The 21918-nt window shown below is 36.7% G+C and overlaps 3 protein-coding genes across 4 annotated transcripts; all 3 read left to right on the top strand.

Annotated features, from left to right (window-relative positions):
• The first annotated feature begins 3846 nt into the window (after positions 1 to 3846).
• Positions 3847 to 9912, top strand: LOC144570949 (copper-transporting ATPase HMA5-like). 2 transcript variants are annotated; one of them, XM_078320463.1, is made up of 6 exons: positions 3847 to 4197; positions 6029 to 7426; positions 7530 to 7784; positions 7882 to 8004; positions 8106 to 8585; positions 9338 to 9912. In XM_078320463.1, the coding sequence occupies exons 1-6, from the start codon at positions 3856 to 3858 to the stop codon at positions 9752 to 9754; spliced, it is 3015 nt and encodes a 1004-aa protein (XP_078176589.1). In that variant the 5' UTR covers positions 3847 to 3855; the 3' UTR covers positions 9755 to 9912. The 2 variants fall into 2 exon arrangements, with proteins under 2 accessions (XP_078176589.1, XP_078176590.1); XM_078320464.1 differs by having other exon boundaries at positions 4059 to 4197; positions 6198 to 7426.
• A 2724-nt stretch (positions 9913 to 12636) lies between these two features.
• LOC144570933 (ribulose bisphosphate carboxylase/oxygenase activase, chloroplastic-like) lies at positions 12637 to 13717 on the top strand. The gene is made up of 6 exons (XM_078320462.1): positions 12637 to 12655; positions 12712 to 12774; positions 12870 to 12983; positions 13173 to 13227; positions 13315 to 13449; positions 13529 to 13717. Exons 3-6 carry the CDS (start codon positions 12972 to 12974, stop codon positions 13552 to 13554), a joined length of 228 nt encoding a protein of 75 aa, XP_078176588.1. The 5' UTR covers positions 12637 to 12655; positions 12712 to 12774; positions 12870 to 12971; the 3' UTR covers positions 13555 to 13717.
• A 3684-nt stretch (positions 13718 to 17401) lies between these two features.
• LOC144570917 (FT-interacting protein 3-like) lies at positions 17402 to 20180 on the top strand. The gene is made up of 2 exons (XM_078320461.1): positions 17402 to 18690; positions 19004 to 20180. Exons 1-2 carry the CDS (start codon positions 17522 to 17524, stop codon positions 20178 to 20180), a joined length of 2346 nt encoding a protein of 781 aa, XP_078176587.1. The 5' UTR covers positions 17402 to 17521.
• The last annotated feature ends 1738 nt before the right edge of the window (positions 20181 to 21918 follow it).

The raw sequence follows: 21918 nt of genomic DNA, 5'->3' as shown, positions 1-21918 counted from the left end.
TTTCGTAGGGTGCCCTCTCCCCCAGGAAGCGGCCACTGTGGCCGCTGGCCCCCAATGCGGCCCAGCCCGCTGAGCCTAGAAGCGGCACAAATAAATGCCTGCTTCCCCCCGAAGCGGCCCAGTTCCAGGTGCTCGCTTCCAGGGGAAGCGGCCATGCAAAATATGGAAATTCCACACGAAATTGGTGTTTTGGTTTAATAATTTAAAAAAAAATGGTATTTTTAAAAATTTCGAAAATTTATTCCTTCCATGACTGCCACATTAATTTTTAAAATAATATTTATTGCTATGAATATATCCTTCAATATTTGCCTTAATATCCTCTGCATAACAATAAAAATTTATTGCTCTCATTGATATGTCATTTCTACAAATTATTAGTATTCTATTCATAGATTTTTTTGAACCATAGAAAAGGAAATCATCATCTCCAATATTTTACTTTCTAATTTTTATTTTGCAGTAGTTTTTAATTTATATTATAATGATTTATGATATGAAATGTTTAAGAAATTATTATATTTAAATGTAAATGATTTTTCAAATGCTTTGGAGTTGTGACATATACCCGGTCCGTATCTGGAACCGCCCCGTATCTGAACCGGACCCGATAATCTACAAACAAGTTATGGGTATCTATCTATCCGGAACTGAAAGACTGGACCCGAAATATCTTCTGGTTGATAGGTATCCGGATCCGGATCCAACCCAATTTGAAACAAATAAGTATATGGATCGAAATTCGGACCCGAACACTTTTAGGGTACAGGTCCAAATATAATAGTATCCGGACCTGATCCGACCCGATAGCACCTCTAATTTCAGTGCTGTAGTTGTTTTTTTTCATTTACTTTACTGTACACTAATAGCTTCTATCAGTTTTTTTTAATTAAAAAAAATCTTAATATTATTTTAATAATAAATTCAAACAATTGCAATATTAAAATTAAAAAAATTATGGACGTGCTGTAGGGCATATACATAATTAACCTACCGATAAAATTTTATATAATTTGAATATTATTTAGGGATCGACTAACAGTTCCCCTACTTCAGTCCCCTATCTGTCCCCCGCACTAAAAGACAAAAAAATAGTTAAAACGTGCTAACTACCACCAAAGAGCAAGATTAATGTTATTTTATTAATAGTCAAAACGTATAGTATTCATACTTATTATCATAACCATTCGTCATATGTAAACACAAGCTGGAGGGGACCAGTAACTAGGGGTGTTCAAACGGTTCGGTTTAATTGGTTTTGGACCGAACCGAATTAGTTCGGTTTAAACGGTTCGGTTATTTTAGTTTATTGGATCGGTTTCGGTTGACTTTTCAAAACCGAATAATAAGTTTGGTTCGGTTCGGTTTTAAAAATTTCAAATCCGAATATACTGAACCGACCGAAGTTTATTTCTCTTAATACCTACGACAACTTCTTCACCCACGCCCCTAGTTGAACTAGGTCTTCAGATCGCTTCTCCTCTCTCCCACGCCTTCTGTCTTCACCCACGCCCCTAGTTGGACTAGGCTCCACGATCCCACACCCACACTACTACGACTACTACTGTCAAATCACCGAACCATTCTCCTCTTCAACTGTCAATCTCTCTTAATCTCTTTACCTCTTTCTTACATAGTTACATTTGCACAGACTAGATTGAAGGTTGAAACAATTTTCTAAGTTTTCTCTCTTTCTTCTCTCGTTTTTAGCTGTTCTTCGGCTGTGGGTTTATCTGAAATCGAGGGTCTAAGTTGAGTCTTCTAAACATCAATGTGCCTTAGTATTGTGAAGTGATGAAACAACAAATTAAATGAAATAGCTTTTTCTAATTTCTTACACACATCTTTTACATCTATTTATAATGTTTGACTAATCAGCCGTTGCCTAATTTCTATATTTGATTCTTTTAATCTAGTTGATTTCTTTCTCAGATTTGATCTATGATGATATATGAGATCAATCCCTTTATTCTTTTCTAAGCTTTTCTCAATTTTGTGATATCGCGATTTGTCAAAATTTTTGGTTCTAGTTTCTGGTAAATTTTATATGTGCTGATATTTTTCCTGGTATGCTATTTTAATTTACTGGTATAGAATTTGGTTTTCAATTTTGCTGGTTTGGGTTGGGGAAAACAGATGAGAACTGGTGTTATTTTTTGTACTTCGGTTTGAACCGAACAAACCGAATCAACCGAAATAAAACTTTGATTCGGTTCGGTTCGGTTCGGTTGATAGGCTAATTCGGTTCGGTTCGGTTCTATTTTTGAAACCGAAATGATAGTTTGGTTTGCCTAGTTCGGTTCGGTTTCAACCGAACCGAACCGATGAACACCCCTACCAGTAACGACCAGGGGGACCGCTGACGTCTTGTGACAGTCTGGATTGGGGACCGCAATCGTCTGAAAGCGACATTTGCCAAGATTGGGGACCAATACAGCGAATCTTCATATATAAATAAAGAAGTATTCATATCTAAACAAATGAAGTATTCATACTGACAATTACGAAGTATTCATACATGTTTGTAATAATTTATACAATTCAAAATTCAAAGTTAGATTCATCTATCTCACCCCACCTCTTCCAAGAAGTATTCATACTGATAATTACGAAGTATTCATAAATGTTCGAAATAATTTATACAATTCAAAATTCATTGTCAAATTCATCTCTCTCACTCACCTCTTCCAAGAAATATTCATATCTAACATGAAGTATGCATATCTAACAAATGAAGTATTCATATTTAACTAATGAAGTACTCAATATCTAACAAATGAAATATTCATATATATAACTATTCATATCTAACTAATGAAGTATTCACACATGACACTAACAATATTCACATCTGACACTAATAATATTCACACCTGCCCAGATTGGGACCAAGAAATATTCCCAATAGACTAGTATGCATATCTAAAACAATAAAGTATTCATATCTAACTAAATAATTATTCATACTGACGATTACAAAGTATTCATACATGTTTGAAATAATTTATACAATTCAAAATTTAAAGTCAGATTCATCTCTTTCATCCCACCTCTTCCAAGAAGTATTCATATGTAACATGAAGTATGCATATCTAACAACTGAAGTATTCATATCTAACTAATAAAATATTCATATGTTGCACTGTGACAACCTTCGCTGGACTAGCATGGACCCCCTCCAATGGTGCTCTCCCCGCCGAATCTTGACGGTGCACCATGCTCTCCTCGTTGGATCTCGACAGTGCACAACGCTCTCCTCGCCGGATCTTGACGGTGCACCACGCTCTCCTCGCCGGATCTCGACGGTGCACCACGCTCGCCTCGCCGGATCTTGATCGCCATCTCAACTGTCGGCGTGGGTATATGGTGGCGAGCAGTAGAGGAGAAGAACATGGTGAGTTTTGAGTTATGTTGAATTTTTTTTTTCTTTCTAAGAGAAAATTGAAAAGAATGGGTTTTGACCACGTGAGGGAACAAAAAAGAAATGTTGTTAGGGGGACAGATAGGGGACAGATTCAAGGGGTACAACATCTTTACTCTATTATTTAATAATAGACGAGATATCATTAATTTTAGAGTATTAGACAATTAATTTATGTAGTTGGGTAAATCGTAATGCATTAAATCTCATATCTTTTAGGTTTTAACTTTTTATAGGCTTAGTTGAGGTCTACTATTTAAGATTCGTTCACGTGACGTGCCCGATGCCATGGTTAAATTAACCTTTCCGCCGCTTTGATCACTCATATTATAATTATAATTATAAATTATATGTCTCCCTCCCCAATTCTACGTACAATTCTAATTCGATTCAAACGACGATTCATTTCCCTCGGCTCGAACGAAGCTGAATGAATGATCATGTCAACAACTACAACTAGTAGGGGTAAGGGGTTTCTTCTCTCCTGCTTCCGAAGCGATGGCGGAGGCGGAGCCTCTACAACTACAAGCCGTGTTTTGTCGCCACGTCCCAGATATCCTTCTATGCTCAAGTACCCCATGGCCATGGAGGCGTATACGTTGCTGGAGGAGCAGCAGAGCAGGAAGGTGGCGCTGTTTTCTGTCGTCGGGATGACGTGCTCTGCGTGTGCTGGGTCCGTTGAGAAAGCTATCAAACGCCTTCCGGGGATACAGGATGCCGCTGTTGATGTCCTCAATAATCGTGCACAAGTTATCTTCTATCCTGCCTTTGTTTCAGTAAGTCCACTCCTTAATTTCTTTTTTAATTTCTACATGTACATAATTATACTACCTAACCTACACTTATATATCTTATGCAATTTCACTTATATAACATATATATCTATTTTGAGAAATACTGTTATTTATTTATTTATTGTAACCTATTAAATTATCTCATAATTAAAAAAAAAAGATATTTAATTTCATGAAACATCAGTCTCCGTAATCATCAAATTCAGGATGCTTCTTAAGTACATAATTGAGGCGTGCTGGGGCAAGAGGATCTTGCCAGTAAACGGATCGATGTTTTACATCATAAATGACCCAAAAGCAAGCAATAATACAAATATTAAATTCTAATTTTCCAAGGGTACAGACAGGTAAGTGCAAGTTTTTGTGATCGATCGTGACATTATGAAAGGTTTCTTCCGTGCTAAAATTGCTTATTAGTTATTACCTTGCTTGGAGAGTTGGAGTTGTTCATTGCATGTGTATGATTGCGTTAATAAGTGAATTCTTATGATTTGACATTTGTATTTATGATTTCCCATCTGGGTTATTTCTTTCATATTCCTTTAGGTATGCTATTAATGCTAGTTGCTTTCTCTTAATTTAGTTAGAAAGAGAAACCATAACATTATTGATGTGCGCATTTTCATTTATTTATTTCATATCATACCTCGTATTTTCTCATCAACATCTTTTATCTTATTGTTTAAAACCACATATAGCATCTTTATTTGTCCTAAAGTTTATTTTCATAGAACCATGCATGTTTAGATTATTGTGTATTATAAGAAGTAATTAATTAATCCGGCGGTCGGAGAAGCGGATTGGTCGTGGAGCGAGATGGCAATTAATTACATGATCAACATCTCGATTGGAGCACGACGGTGAGTAGATCCGGTTGCCGTTGGAGTGCAGCGGCGGTCAAAGAAGCAGATCCGGTCGTGGAGCGAGATGAGGATTATAATACTATATTAGTTTAGAAGATTTATGAGAATAAAAGAGTAGATTTAGGAATTACGATCATTTGACCCATTGTTAATATGTTTTTTATCAATGAAATTGTTAGTTGACATTTAAAGTCACTAACCCTCAGAAAAAGAAGTAAATAATTAACTAATTTCTCCTTAAAGATCTTAAGATTTTTAGGTGTACATGGGGTTAATTAGATTTAGATTATACTTAAATTTGACTTTTGTTCTCAGCTTGCACTTTCTTCTCTTGACTAACAAAAGATACCAAGGACGGAATCATTGGTTTTGTACCAAAATGTCTAATCCTAAACAAAATCGTATATCTAATAAAAAAGGAGCATGGAAAAACACGAGGGGTAAGTTGTATATTTTCCGTGACATTTATTAATTTACAGAAAGGTATATTATGCACAAGAAAGGTTTTTCCCTCTACGAAAAATACTTCCGACTTAATTTAGAATATAACTTTCCTATTAGCACAATTGTTAATGTACTAGGATGACTTCTAAGATGTGGCCCTTGTGGGCCTTCTCCATTTAATATAAAACTAGAAGAATGTTAACTTTTTAAGTTGTATTTGAGATCATTTAAGTCATAAACATATACTTTATCATTAAGTTGACTTTTGAATGGCTTGGAAAGAACTTTCTAGTTTTGGTAAAGAGCCTTCAATCAAACACACATATCAATCAATCACACCTAGTTAATAAGACCTAGATAGTTCTAGTTGACTTTGCTTCTGAAAACATAAAAGAAGATACATATATATGTATATAAATGTGTAGCCCTACAAGACCCAAAAATGCCTAATATATATACCCTGAAGTCCTTGTTTAAATTTACTCTAATGGATAAATTCCTGACAGGAGGAACAAATTGGGGAGACAATTGAGGATGTCGGGTTCAAAGTCAAAGCCACCTTATTCCAAGAGGACCTCCAACAAAAGTCAATTTTAACATGTAGACTCCACATAAAAGGCATGACATGCACATCATGTTCATTGACCGTCGAATCTGCTTTACAATCTGTGCCAGGTGTAAAAAGAGCTGTTGTTGCCCTAGCAACTGAAGAAGCTGAAATTCAGTATGACCCAAAAACCGTCACTGCCGTGCAACTCATGCATGTAGTAGAAGAAACTGGTTTTGAAGCCATGCTTATTTCAACCGGCGATGATATAAATCGAATCCATCTCAAAGTAGATGGAGTCCTTGACGAGAAATTGGCTGATATGGTGAAGACCTCACTTGAAGCACTTCCTGGAGTAGAAGATACAACATTTGATCTTACACTTCACAAAATAACTCTGTCTTATAAGACTGATCAAACAGGCCCAAGAAATTTCATAGAAGTCACGGAGTCTGTTGGAGCAGGTCGACTCAGCGCATCGATTTTCCCCGAGGAACAAGGAAGGGAAATGAATAGGAGAAATGAAATTAAACAATATTTCTATTCTTTCTTATGGAGTCTGCTTTTCACCATTCCTGTGTTTCTCACTTCCATGGTGTTTATGTACATCCCGTGGACCAAGAGGGGGCTTGACAAAAAGGTGGTTAATATGTTGACTATCGGAGAACTCTTGAGATGGATCTTATCCACTCCTGTTCAGTTCGTTATAGGCCGAAGGTTTTATACTGGTGCTTACAAAGCCTTGAGATATGGTTCAGCAAACATGGATGTGTTAATTGCATTGGGGACGAATGCGGCGTATTTTTACTCAGTTTACTCAGTAATAAGAGCTGCAACATCAGAAGACTATATGGGAACCGATTTTTTCGAGACGAGTTCAATGCTCATTTCCTTTATCCTCCTAGGCAAATTCCTTGAGATATTGGCAAAAGGGAAAACGTCAGAGGCCATTGCAAAGCTCATGGACCTTGCACCTGATACCGCTACACTTTTGTCATATGACAGCGAAGGAAATGTTGTGGAAGAGAGAGAGATTGACAGCCGGTTGATACAAAAGAATGACGTGATAAAAGTAATGCCTGGAGGAAAGGTGGCTTCTGATGGATTTGTTATATGGGGACAGAGTCATGTAAACGAAAGTATGATAACGGGGGAGTCGCAACCTGTCGCGAAGAGGAAAGGAGACAATGTAATAGGTGGAACAGTAAATGAGAATGGTGTGTTGCATGTAAGAGTGACACATGTCGGGTCAGAGAGTGCCTTATCACAGATCGTTGGTCTGGTCGAGTCCGCACAAATGGCAAAAGCACCTGTGCAGAAGTTTGCCGATCGCATTTCCAAGGTCTTTGTCCCTCTGGTGAGTTTAAGTTTAAATCCTATCATAAGGTATTAGTATTCTTGTGAAAACTAATTTTGTATTACATTTTGGCTTAAATTTCTGCATCTTTTCCAAAATCCAGGTTATTGCTCTTGCCTTAGCAACATGGTTTGCATGGTTTTTGGCTGGGAAATTTAACTGGTACAACAAATCATGGATTCCATCTTCAATGGATAGTTTTCAACTAGCGCTTCAATTCGGCATATCTGTTATGGTCATAGCGTGTCCATGTGCTCTTGGTTTGGCAACCCCAACAGCTGTCATGGTTGCAACCGGAGTCGGTGCTTCTCAAGGTGTGCTGATAAAAGGAGGTCAGGCATTGGAAAGTGCACATAAGGTACTTAATTTACTGCATAGATGATGCTTTTAATATGTCTATATTAATTTTATGAAACTTTATTCTGGCTGATGCACCTTGCTACTCTGCCATGTAGGTAAATTGTATTGTATTTGATAAGACGGGTACACTAACAACTGGAAAACCTGTTGTTGTTCGAACTAAGCTTCTTAAAACTATGGCATTGCCTGAGTTCTATGATATTGTGGCTGCTGCTGAGGTAATTTAATTTCTTCTCTGAATTTTATTTTACATTGATTAACATCATCACGTTCTCTAGCGTAGCATTAACATTAGCTTGTATTTTGTCTTTCCTGGCAGGTAAACAGTGAGCATCCGCTGGCAAAAGCAATTGTTCAATACACAAAAAAATTCAGAGGAGATGAAGAAAATTATATCAGGCCTGAGGTACGGGATTTCATTTCTGTCACCGGCCGAGGTGTCAAAGCCACAGTGAGAAACAAAAATGTGATAATAGGCAACAAAACCTTGATGATAGAGTCAGGAGTGTCTATCTCAGATGAGGCATCTGAAATTCTTATGGAGTCAGAGGAATTGGCACAGACTGGAATTATTGTCGCAATAAATCAAGCGGTTATTGGGATAATAGGTATATCAGACCCACTGAAGCCCGGGGCCCAGGAGGTGATATCCCTACTGAGGTCAATGAAGGTGGAGAGTATTATGGTAACCGGCGATAACTGGGGCACTGCAAAGGCTATTGCAATGGAAGTTGGAATCAAGAATGTAGTTGCAGAGGCAAAACCAGAAGAGAAGGCTCAGAAAGTGAAGGAACTTCAGGTATGTAGACAGTCCCTCTTTTATTAGAATAGATACCGAGCAGTGGACATAAATATCTTTTTTGTTTGGTGGTTTAATAGTAATAATAATCAACTGAGGCCTGAAAATTTTGTTAGTTGTGTTTTCACGAATGAGTTTGTGAATTGTGAATCTTCAAGTAGCATTTTTGGATAAAGAATCCTTAAACCAACAGTTAAATTTTTGTAAATTTTCTTTTTAGAAAATAGAAATTTAATCCAAATTGCAAACAATTTGCTGAAAATTCAGAATTTGACATATGGTCCTTCTCACAGACATTGCTAAAAAGGTAATTTCACTTAAAAAAAAAATACAATTTTTCAAACTTTAGTCGGGAATGCAAACAAATGTTTGCTACTATTTTAGGCTGAATGCTTTTGTCCAAATGTTATTTAGCAAAGCAGCAAAAGCAACATAACAAAAAAAATACATTAACATTAATATTATTATTATTTAATAATATGAGTTGGGCTACGGTGCTTCATGAAGTAAAACGAGTGTTTTACTTCACACTCACATTTTGAAAAAACTAATAATAAATTTTCTAAAAATGTGAAATTTGGTCTCCAAGCACAATTTAATATGAAGATCAACTTGAACGGTTGTAGGAAGAAAAGGTAAAAAAATTTCCAATACAATTCTATAATTTGATATTTCAAAATCTTATATTTATATATTTTATCTACACAATCAATTATATAGTTTCTTTATGGTTGTATTATTTATTTTTTCAGATGCAAGGCAAGGTTGTGGCAATGGTAGGAGATGGAATCAACGATTCACCGGCACTTGTTTCAGCTGATGTGGGAATGGCCATCGGTGCAGGCACAGACATAGCAATCGAAGCAGCTGACATAGTCCTAATGAGAAGTAATTTAGAGGATGTGATAACTGCAATAGATCTCTCGAGAAAGACTCTCTTTCGCATTCGCATGAATTACGTGTGGGCTCTTGGTTACAACATTATTGGTATACCGATAGCTGCAGGAGCGCTCTTCCCTTTCACCAGGTTCAGATTGCCACCGTGGCTTGCCGGTGCGGCCATGGCCGCATCGTCAGTGAGTGTGGTGTGTTGTTCATTGTTGCTTAGGTATTACAGGAGGCCGAAGAAGCTGGATATGCTTCAGTGTAGTGAAGTCAGGGTTGGTTAGGTTTAGGTTATGAAAATAGCTGGTTTGTTAGTTGCTCTATATAATGTTTACTTAATTTGCCTTGTGTGGTTTTAGTTTAGAAGAATGAAGTGTGTGGCATGTACAGCTATATATATTTGAATGTGTCGGATATTTTACATGTGAAGGTTTCAATATACCTGGTCTTTGTGGTTCTTTCTATTCTTTTACTCTCTCTCTCTCTCTCTCTCTCTCTCTTACCCGAGCACTAAGCATAAACACTCCCCCCACTATCTCTCTCTCTCTCTCTGAGCCGGATCACGGAGCACAAATCCTCTCAGCTGGTTTAGGGTTCCGCCTCTGATTTCTTTTAATTATTTCAATTTTATTTCTTTCCATTACTTCTTTCTTAGTACTAATACTCTTTAGGCGTTACAGCAATCCAAAAGAATAAAATAAAGTTTCTCATAAATCACCATTTCCTTTTTTTGAACTGTATACGGCAGATCTTGAATTACCAAAATAAAATTAGTTGATGACACAAATTGAGTGAGTAATCACATAAGATTTTAAACTCGCAGCAACTAATAAATGACTAAGATCCTTGCGAGGAGTTGTACGAGTGTACACAGCATTTTTCATTAACAAACTTCCATCTGATGATTATTTTTCTATTGTTTTTATTAAATAACATTTGATTAAATTAGTTACCTGAAAGCTGGTATTCGTATTCGAAGGAAACAATTGATCCAGAAATTCTTTTGTATTATACATAGTATTCTCATTGTTTATTAAGAATCCTCAATTTCAGTACCTTCCTGTCAGAATAATTCCTAATTTCAAACTCAAAATGTGCTTCTGTTGTTATAAATTCAAAGTTTGAACTGAAGCTGATAATTAAGATTCTACTGGTACAGCTTAGGAAAAATGAGTAGTAGACGTTTGGTGGGAAAAAGATTCTTATCTAACCAGATGTAGTTGCATCACAGGCTGAAAGCAAGTGTGCACTTGAGTACGGTCAGATGAACGGGCCTCCTGCTGCCCGTGCTCGTGTTGGTCTAACTGGTCTGATTGTTGCTGAGCACTTCCGTGATGCTGAAGGTCTAGATGTGCTTCTCTTTATCGACAATATCTTCCGTTTTACTCCGGTTCTTTTTTCCTCAACCTGGATTTATTTATTTTGTACATGTATCTGGTCTATATGCACCGTTTTAGGATTATGTATTTTACAAAATAAAATAAGCACTTTATGATTTGAAATTCAGTAATAAGGAAATTGGTTAACCCAAGTTCACAAAACTTTCAGTGAATTTGCTGAATTTTTGTTTCTCCGTCAACCTCTGTTGGAATGATGTTTAACGGTTTAAACTTGCTTTCGTATCTGTTGCTCTTGGGCAACTTGAATGGTCTTTTGAATAATATATTTTTGACTGAAATATAGGCAAATTCGGAGGTGTCTGCCTTGTTGGGTCGTATCCCATCTGCTGTGGGTTATCAGCCAACCCTTGCCATTGATCTTGGAGGGTTGCAAGAGCGTATTATCACAATTAGGAAGGGGTCTATCCACTAGTGGAGAATGTATAATTAGTGTTGCCTCAAAAAGCTGACACTAATACTTTAGTATCAGACTTTTCGATTACAAAAAGTCGACACTAATACAATTAGTGTCGGCTGTTTATAATTAGCTGACATTAATAACTGATACTTAGTGTCGGATTTTTAATTTTAGCCGATACTAATACTTAGTGTCGGTTGTTTATAAAGAGCCGACACTAATAACTAATAATTACTGTCGGTCATTTATCAACAGCCGACACTAACACTTAGTGTCAGATAATTAATCAGACGATACTAATACTTAGTGTCTCGGATTATTAATTTTAGCCGATACTAAATTATTAGTGTCAGCTGACACTAATTGTTCGCATTGTCAGTCCCGCGCACCCTTTTCGTTCGTATCAAAACGCGCCTCCTTCACCTCTCGAGCATTTAGGGTTTATTCATTTTCGTTCGCCTCCCGCACACCACCTTTTCGTTCACCTCCGCGCACTACCCTCCGCGTAAACCGTGCACCACCCTCCTCCTCTCCCTATGTGTAAACCGCGCACCGCCCTCCGCCTCTCCCTCCGTGTAAGCCGCGCACCACCCTCTGCCTCTCTGCGCATCTCTCTTTTCCATCGATTGCAGTGGGTGCATCCAGTGGCGGAGCCACCTGTATCCAGGGGTAGGCAGCCGCCTACCCCTGGATTTTGAAATACGGTACCAAGTTCGTATATAGTTGGTTTGGATTTAGGTTTTGTCTATCTCTGGATTTGAGTTTTGTCTACTCCTGACTGAGTCAAAACTCTTGATTAGTGAAATTGGCCGAGTCGTTACAATTTTGATAGTCTTTCATCAATCTATTTTGAAATATTCCAACAAGAAGAAGGTTAATAAGAATGGTATGATCGTGGGACCACAAATTTGTTATTTTTTGTGAAAGGAATAGACTAAAATATTTTATAAAGTAATATACTTAAATTTAATGTAATGCATTAAAATATTTTTATTATGTTTAACTATTCAAAATGAGCTGAATTTTAATAAAAGAGTCTTGTGAACTATGCTTCAAAGTAAACTTTCAAAAAAATCGAGTTTTCGATCTAATTCAATGGATTTCTACCAATTTTCTTGATTTTAATTCATGGTTAATTACCGATTCCGCTTCCAATGAAAATTATTTAATTATTTAAATAAAATAATAATAATTATTAATATAATAATAATTTATTTTGCCTACAAATAATGAAAATCCTGGATACGCCACTGGGTGCATCTCATCGATTCAGCAATTCAGCATTTCCATCTCTGTCCAGCTGGTACTGATCTGGTTCACCATTTTGGTTAATTTGAGAATTTTTTCATTTTCAGGTTGAAGTTGGTAAGTTCATCATCATCTATGAGGTATCCTCAGCCATTTTCTAATTCATTTCAATATCTATCTTTTTTATTTGTTGCAGCTTGTCATATTGCCAAGAACTACCTGGCACATACTCTAGACATCAAAGTTTCTTTAATTTTAGGTAATTAACCTTAATCTAATTCTGTATCTTGTCACGTATATTATGTCAATTTATCTCTAATTTTTCATTTTTTTTGGGAAATAAAAAAAATGTAGGGATATGGGGTGGTAAAGGTCAGGGAAAGACATGTCAAACTGAGTTAATTTTCCGTGCTATGGGGGTCGAACCTGTTATCATGTCGGCAGGAGAACTTTAATATGAGAGAACTGGTAATTACCTCTAAATTCAAATTTCAAGTTTAATTTTGAAAACAAGAAATTAGTTTGTGACTATTCAAGTCAAGTCATTCTAGAACGAATCTTGATGCAGGAGAGCCTGGAAGACTTATACGTGATAGCTACCGAACCGCCTCTCAAGTTGGTTAATTGTAGTTTACTTAATTAATATACTTTGAACAGGGAAAGATGAGCTGCTTAATGATCAATGATATAGATGTTGGTCTTGGCAGATTTGGTTCGTTCTTCATATAATTTTTTTTAACTATTAATGCAATTTGTTGCAAGTATAATTTTTTATATAATACTTTGAACGAATTGACAGGAAACACACAAATGACAGTGAATAACCAGATAGTGGTAGGCACACTAATGAATTTATCAGATAATCCAACAAGAGTTAGCATTGGCCAGAAATGGAGAGATTCTGATGTGACGGGTCCATGGACAAATTTTACTGGTATGCTTCTCTGTAACAATTACTATCATAACCTTGTACCTAAATGTAACATTTGTGATAAATTAAATAATTGACTCAGGCAGCCAGATTGAGAGGATATTGTAAACATAGTTCATCGGATGTATACAAAAGATGGTATTTCAAGAGATGATGTTTTATGCATAGTCGACACATTTCCAAACCAATGTAATCTTTTTAATCCCATTTTTTGTTTTTAAATATAATTCACAATTAATTCCTATGGATTCTGTCATGAGAAATAACTATTGAAGGGTAGTTTGGTAATTTTTCTGGTAAAATTATCAGTGCTAAGATTAACACCAAATTTGCTCTCTTTATATAGCGCTAGATTTCTATGGAGCTCTGCGGTCAAGAACATATGACTGTTCAATTTTGGAGGTATATATCTACACATTTTTTATATTTATAATCAAGTCCTACTTATTTATATGGGGTTTCTTATACCAGCAGCATGACAATTTTGCAATTTGATCCTTATTAGTTGACATAATCATATTTCACATTTCTTTCATCAAGACAGTGGCATATAAGGCATTCATTGAGCATCAATTCACAGGGTATTAACCCTCTTTCATTTGCTCTCTGCCTTCGGATTATGCAGCTAGGTCCATTCAAAAGAGCATAGAGAAGACTTACACAAAACAGAGAGGCTATTAGAAAAAGTCGTCTAAGAAAAAAGGTGTTCTATATCCTTTAGCCATCTTTTCAAATGATTTTTTTTATATTGTCTTACAAAATTCTAGTTAGCCATTTTATTTCCTGAAATTGCACCTACACTTATTCAGAATCATTTCATGAATATATGGTTTACTCTATTATAGCGATCTTGCTACTGACGAGGAGAGGAGTTCGTTGCGATTTGATTAAGTCCTAGATAAGTATTTTTGAGTAAAATTATAGGTGAATTGTACCCGCTGATTTGATTTTAGTAAAATTATAGTTTTTTTTTTTTTTACTGATTCTAGATTTATGAAATTGTGTCTTGAATAATGATAAACTTTGATTTTGTAAATGTGATATTTTATCTAGTGAGTGTTATTTGTAAATTAGGATGTGTTATTTGATATCTTTATTTCAGACTGCTTGTTTTATATATAGGCCAGCAAAAATATATGGTAGCTGGCCAAATAATAAGATTTATTTTTTTTTTTTAAAAAAAAAAATCTAGTGTCAGCTCTTTATTAAAAATGCGATACTAATAATTACTTTTAGTGTCGGCTAATTAGAAGTATTACTATCAGCCCCATTAGTGTCACCTAAAGTCCGACACTAATACCCATAAACAACTGATACTAATTCCAAGTTTTCCACTAGTGATCACCTTTATCCAGGCTATCTATGTACCTGTTGATGACTTGACAGATCCTGCTTCTGCTACTACTTTTGCCCATCTTGACGACACCACTGTGCTTTCACGTCAGGTACTTTAAAGATAAAGTAAAATTACCATCTGATAACCTAGGAGCTGTCGTGCCCTCAAATTGCTGTTGTAAAGAAAAAAACTACATACACTCGGATCTTTTTACTTGAATCTCTATTACAGTCATCCTAAAATGAGTACCTAGATTAATGAATAATGCAATTTACTTGAACTTGATACCTTATAGACGGAGAATAGCAATAGGTTGGTAGGAATTGGAGATAACAACAAGGTTACAAAAAAATTAAAGCGAAAAATTCATGGCAAATTGCTGGTTTAAAAGGATTTGTAGGATTTGTATTCAATTGCATATTGGTGTTGGTTTCAATCTTGATATCTAACTATAACAAATTATGAAGGTTTTGATGAACCTGTAAAAACACTTGAATAATAACAGTTATTGTCAGTCTTTAGTTGAACCATTTATTTCTACTATTACTTGAAAAATAACAGCTATTTTTAGAGCATTAAATGCGAAGGGAATAGCATATTAGAGCATTTAATTGCTTGTTAAGTTCAAATCAGGAATGACATTACCGTACTAGATGGAAACAATGCATAAAACTGATGCCGTGATGATGAAATGGCGACTGGTATGCATAGGAACCGGTACTGGAACAATACCGAAAAAGACACAACATGGTGAACTGGTACAGGAAGACCTGATACTGGTATGATACGGACCGGGTACAATTTGAAGACACGGTACTGGTACGGTTTTGGAATAACATGGCATGTGCTGGAGGTGGATTTTATCTCTACTGATCCAACTTACAATTTTTTATTTTCAGTCATTTTAAATTGTTAGGGACTTTTCTGCTTTCTTGTAATATTTTTCTTCTTTGTATTAGCTCAATGTATTGGTACAAAGGACTGTGTACCAGCACCAGTAAAGGAGTATGACAAAGTGGTACTGATAGATGCTTCATGGGAAGTGTCTAAAAGAGCGGGATGGGGTGCAGCGTTCTTCGATTGAAGGGACATCTGATGGAAGTGTGGGGAGGACAAATGAGGGCAGAAGATCTCCTTTTCATGCAGAGTGCTTGGCACTAGCAAAAACGATGCATAAAATTGGTAGACAATGGGGTACACAAAACTGTAGGAAGGTTAAAATACTACCTGATTGCAAAAACCTGGTTAATTTGATTGATACCCAAGAGTTACGGGATTTGTCATCTTGGAAATCCACAGAAACAGTGCTGGCATGTGTTAAGGAATACCAGCAGATGAAGGAACTTATAAGCATTGGATATGTCACAAGAGAAGCACTCAAGGCACCCCATGCGCTGGCAAATCATGCAAGAAGGTCAGGTATAATGCTGGATGAATATGGAAGTAACAAATGCATAAATGAACTGCAACTTGATAAATTGATGGACCAAAGGTTCTTCACATGGGAAGCATGAATTACTATGAGAGGCCTAGGATAGTTTATTTTTCCTTTTACTGTTAATTGTATGTAATGTAGGAGATGTGACAGTACTTTCTTATCAATACAAATGCCCAAGTGTTTCTCATAAAAAAAATGTATTGGGCTCTTTGTATTTATTTTATTTTAAATTTGTATCTGATTCTTGTATGTTTATTGCTAATTAATGAAGTAAAAAAATCCCAATATGAGAAAGAGAAAGAAGAAAACTGAAGCATTACTCACCTTGATATAATCTTTATTACTGATAGTTGGATTGTAAGGCAAAACCTACTCAGAGTCATTTGGAATAGAGAAGCTATATAGGTCAATTTTTTTAATATAAATTATTTTTAACTAATATATGAAAAATTACATCTTACATAGTAAACATATTAATTTTTTTAACAATTTTATTAATAAAAATAATTGTATAATATTATGTGACAAACAAACAGACTTTTATAATATATCTCCGTTGTAGTGCACGGGCACAATACTAGTATCTTTTATATAGACGATGGTAAAACAAACTTGCATAGCTGTACTGTCCGGGACAAGTATCATGAACAGTATCTCTAAACTCTAACTAAACCAGCTAATTCAAGATCACAAATATCTAGTTTCATATATAACTACTTAATTATTGCGAATAATTAAGTAGCCCAACAGCCAACAGGTGGTTGACAAAAGTGTTGATTTGTTGATCCGTTGTATCTTCCTCTGAACAAATCTATGCTACTTAACCTCTTTAATTAATCTTTATAGTTTATCCTTGCATTGCATTGCATGCTCTTTTAAGTTTTAACTAATCCAGTGCTAGCTCCTTTCAGTAGGTGGCTCTCCTATCCACCCCCAGCGAAAGCCCCCCAAAAATTAACACTACTTGCTTGGATCATACATCATAGTGCCTGTGACCTCATGGCAACCAATGAAACCCACAAATTTATATATCTTAACAGAAAGGGATCGATGTACGTAGAAATAATTAAATTAAACGCTGATTAAAATTTATAAAAAAAAGCCCAGCTAGCTAGCTAGCCTATTTAACTTCCCAGACCCAGCCTCCTTTCTACCACACCTCTCACTTGTGTTTCCTGTTTTTGCACTTCCAACTCTAAACTGATGCACATTTGATTAACCATCCCTCTTCTTACCAACGGCCTGTTCATCAAATAAGCTAAAACATTCATCCTGCATCTTTTTAGGCCTGAGAAGCAGAGATGGGTGCACCTTCTGAGCAAGCACGCTATGTCCGATCCTTTTCTGCAGCATCTGCATCTCAGTCGACTGACTTCATGCTTAGAGAAACTGCACCGAGGCTTGGTGGCGGTATGTTTGCCTCAAATAAACCTGGTGCTTACGATCTCGTGGAGAAGATGAGTTACCTCTATGTGCGTGTCGTGAAAGCACGCGAACTGCCTGGCTTTTCCGGGAGCATCAACCCATATGTAGAGTTACGTCTCGGTAACTTCAAGGGAACGACACGGCATTTTGAGAAAAATCACCACCCGGAATGGAACGAGGTGTTCGCATTTACCAGAGAGCAGATACAGGCCTCACATTTGGAGGTCTGGCTTGGTTCAAAAGGTCTTGCGCAGGATGAACGTGTCGCTTATTCCCGATTTGATTTGGCGGAAATCCCCACACGTGTACCACCCGACAGCCCATTGGCACCACAGTGGTACCGCCTTGCGGACAAGGAGGGGAAGCGAATTGCCGGTGAGCTCATGCTGGCAGTATGGCATGGAACCCAGGCTGACGAGTGCTTCCCCAGTGCCATTCATGCTGAGGATGCTTACAGCGTGGATGCTAGCATAAACACTCTTATCAAAGGCAAGGTATACCCCTCGCCCCGACTATGGTACACTCGAGTTCACGTTCTCAATGCACAAGATATTTATGCCACCAATAGGTCACCACATGGGCAAGTGTTTGTCAAGGCCAGGGTTGGCAATCAATTGCTAAAGACAAAGGTTTGTCGATCCACAACACTTAATTATGAATGGAATGAGCACCTCGTGTTCGTATGTGCCGAGCCGTTTGAGGAAGTACTCGAACTATCGGTCGAAGAACACATTGAGGTCAACAAACATAAGGTGATTGGTATCTGCCATCTCCCTCTAAGAGAGTGTGCAAGACGCAATGCTCATGACCAAAGAATCCCGGCAAGCTGGTACGATCTGAAGAGGTCAGCATCCGAGGAGATAAAGGAAGAAAAGTTCTCCGCAAAGATCAACCTTTGTGTAACCCATGAGGGTGGCTATCATGTAATGGCAGAGTCGACGCACCACAGTAGTGACTTTCGGCCGTCGTCCAAAGATCTTTGGAGACCGCCTATCGGGCTACTCGAGCTCGGTGTTCTCAGAGCCGAGGGACTTGCACCGATGAGGTATGTACATACAGCAATTTATAATTTATTAATTTCTAAATGTACAAAATTAAAATTAATCTGCGAGTAGGTCTTAATTTGCCAATGCAATATACCTTCATAAATTTCTCCATTAATTGGAGTGAATTAATGGAATTGAAGGTCTTACGGCTAGCAACCAAACCAATAGTACTCCTTTGAATTTCATTCTAAAAGCTGGAATTGTTGCAGCTGACCTTCAAAAAAAAGAAGAAGCTGGAATTGAAAAAAAATGGACAAATTAATTAATGTAAATTAATAATTAGTAACGGACATATATATAATTATATTGCAGGTCGAAGGACAACAAGGGCACATGTGACGCCTACTGTGTTGCCAAGTATGGTGACAAGTGGTGCCGGACCCGCACCATCATCAACAAACTGAGCCCACGGTTCAACGAACAGTACACATGGGACGTCCATGACCACAGCACGGTGATCACAATCTGTGTATTCCACAACTGCCTCATAGAAAAGGGAGCTAAAGATTTGCTAATCGGCAAGGTACGGATTCGGTTATCAACACTGGAGACTGAGAGGATCTACACCCATGCGTACCCGCTCATCTCGCTGCACCATTCGGGTGTAAAGAAGATGGGAGACCTCCACTTGGCAATCCGGTTTTCAGCCACGTCATGGTCGAACTTACTATACAACTATGGGAGGCCCCACCTACCCATAGGGCATTACGCACAACCAATGAATGTGGTTCACCAAGAGTACCTCCGAGAAAGGGCGATGGAGATAGTGGCTCATCGGATGAGCCGTATGGAGCCACCACTACGCAGGGAGGTGGTCGAGGAGATGTGTGATATGAGGTCCCACTTGTGGAGCATGCGGCGTAGCAGGGCGAACTTCTACCGCCTCATCACAGTTCTGTCAGGTTGCTTTAGAATGGTGACTTGGATGAATGATATATGCATGTGGAAGAACCCGGTAACAACGTCATTAATTCATATCTTGTTTGCAATGCTTGTTGCATTCCCGAACCTTATTTTACCGACATGCTTTCTGTACATGTTTTTGATTTGCCTGTGGAAGTATCGGTACCGGCCACAGTATCCGGCACACATGAACACGAAAATATCGTTTGCGGAGACGATTCATGAAGATGAATTGGCAGAGGAGTTTGATACATTTCCAACGAGTCAGAGTCCGGAGATAGTGAGGATGAGGTATGACAGACTGAGGAGTCTGGCTGGTAGGATACAAACAATTGTAGGGGATTTTGCAATGCATGGGGAGAGAATTCAAGCAGTGGTCACATGGAGAGACCCGCGAGCAACGGCAATGTTCTTGTGCTGGTGTCTATGCATGGCGATCATAACATATGTGGCACCGTTTCAGATATTGTTGCTTTCTCATGCTTTCTACATCATGAGGCACCCAAGACTCAGGTATACATCAATGCCATCACCAGTAATCAACTATTTTCGCCGCTTACCGTCAAAGACAGACTGCTTGATCTAAATATATAATTTTCTTTTTCTTTTTCATTTCTCAGATTTATATTATATTATATTATATTATATATGGGGTGCATGGCCCATTTAATTTGTCACTTATGATTAATTTCAAGTGCATGTCAAATGGAATTCAAGTCAATCCGAATATATATATCTAGCTAATCGATCCCAATTATTATTCTTATAATTATGACAGGCCATATCAATTGTTCTAATTAACAATCCATCACATCTTAATTAATTATTATAATTTAATCTTTCCAAAATTAAACTGCCTTTTTCTCAAGCGAATCTGAAATGACACGCGATATCGAATTTTAAGTTTAAGAGCATCTTCCACACGAACAAAACTTATTCTCCGACTTATTTTCTAAAACTCAAAAAAAAAAAAAACAATATTGACCAAATTATATCACCGAATTAAACGTAAAGAAGCCTGGCATCATATTATTTTTTTAAAGGAGGATTTAAATATTTGTTATTTAGTTTGTTTTAGTATAATTTTGTATAGACGTTACCATATCTGACGTCTGTTTTCCACGGTCCTTAGTGACCCATATATTTATAATTTGAATAAAGTTAAAACATTAAAGTTGTAGATCTCGTTTAAAAATTTCAAGATTTGATTCACTCAAATTATAGCTCGTATGACCAAACGGCAGTCAAAATACGAAAGGTGTACATGCTGCTAGAATTAAACCGTTATAATGGTCCGGAGCCGTTGTGTAACAGAAAAATTTATTTCCGAAGTCCATTTTTCTGCCAAAAATCCAGAGGCTAAACGTTGTGGCACCGTCACAACGGTCTATGGACCGTTACAATGGTCATCAACCGTTGTGGAACTTCAGCAATCTTCAAATAGGCGTATCTTGACGCTCGAGTATCCGATTTCGGTATATAGCCACTTTTTGGAAAGCTTGTGAAAAGTATATATTAATTATGAAATCTTAGTCTTTCTTGGAATAATGGTGCAGTCAGTTATCTCAAGAACAAAGGAAAAAAACCTCAGTAATCTTATTGCAATTCTAAATCTTATAAACCTGAACATATCTCAACTCAAGGAAATTGTTAAATTCAATAAATATATGTTTTGCAAATCTAATCAAACAGACAAGTAGATTATGACACAATCCAACACGCTAAACGTCTTTTCCAGTATTTCATCCTCTCCCTCTACTTCATCAGGTACTTCGTCTGCCATACTACAAAATTCATTCAAAATTTTCAGTTCCCTCTCTAAATTATTCGGGCAACAATCTAAATCATTTTGGAATTTTCTAAATTATCCGGAACCATCTTGGAAATTTCTAAATTATTCTAAACTATTTTAGAATTATCTAATTATTGTAAACCATTTTGAAATTTTCTAAATTATTCGGGCAACAATTTAAACCATTTTGGAATTTTCTAAAATATTTCGGTACCATTTTGGAATTTTTTAAATTATTCTACACTATTATAGAATTTTCTAAATTATTCTACACCATTTTGAAATTTTCTAAATTATTCAGGTAATATTTTAAACTGTTTTGGAATTTTCTAAATTATTATACACCATTTTGGACGTATCTAAATTATTCTAAACTACTTTAGAATTTTCTAAATTATTCAAAACCATTTTAGATTTTTCTAAATTATTCTAAACCATTTTGAAATTTTCTAAATTATTCGAACTATATTCTAAACCGCTTTAAAATTTTCTAAATTATTCTAAACGATATTCTAAATTATTGAACTAACAT

The sequence above is a fragment of the Carex rostrata genome, chromosome 2 (genome assembly GCF_964058835.1).
Source record: "Carex rostrata chromosome 2, lpCarRost1.2, whole genome shotgun sequence".
In the NCBI taxonomy this organism is placed as follows: Eukaryota; Viridiplantae; Streptophyta; class Magnoliopsida; order Poales; family Cyperaceae; genus Carex; species Carex rostrata.
Note: the sequence above shows the minus strand (reverse complement) of the source record. Positions and strands in the feature narration are given on the sequence as shown.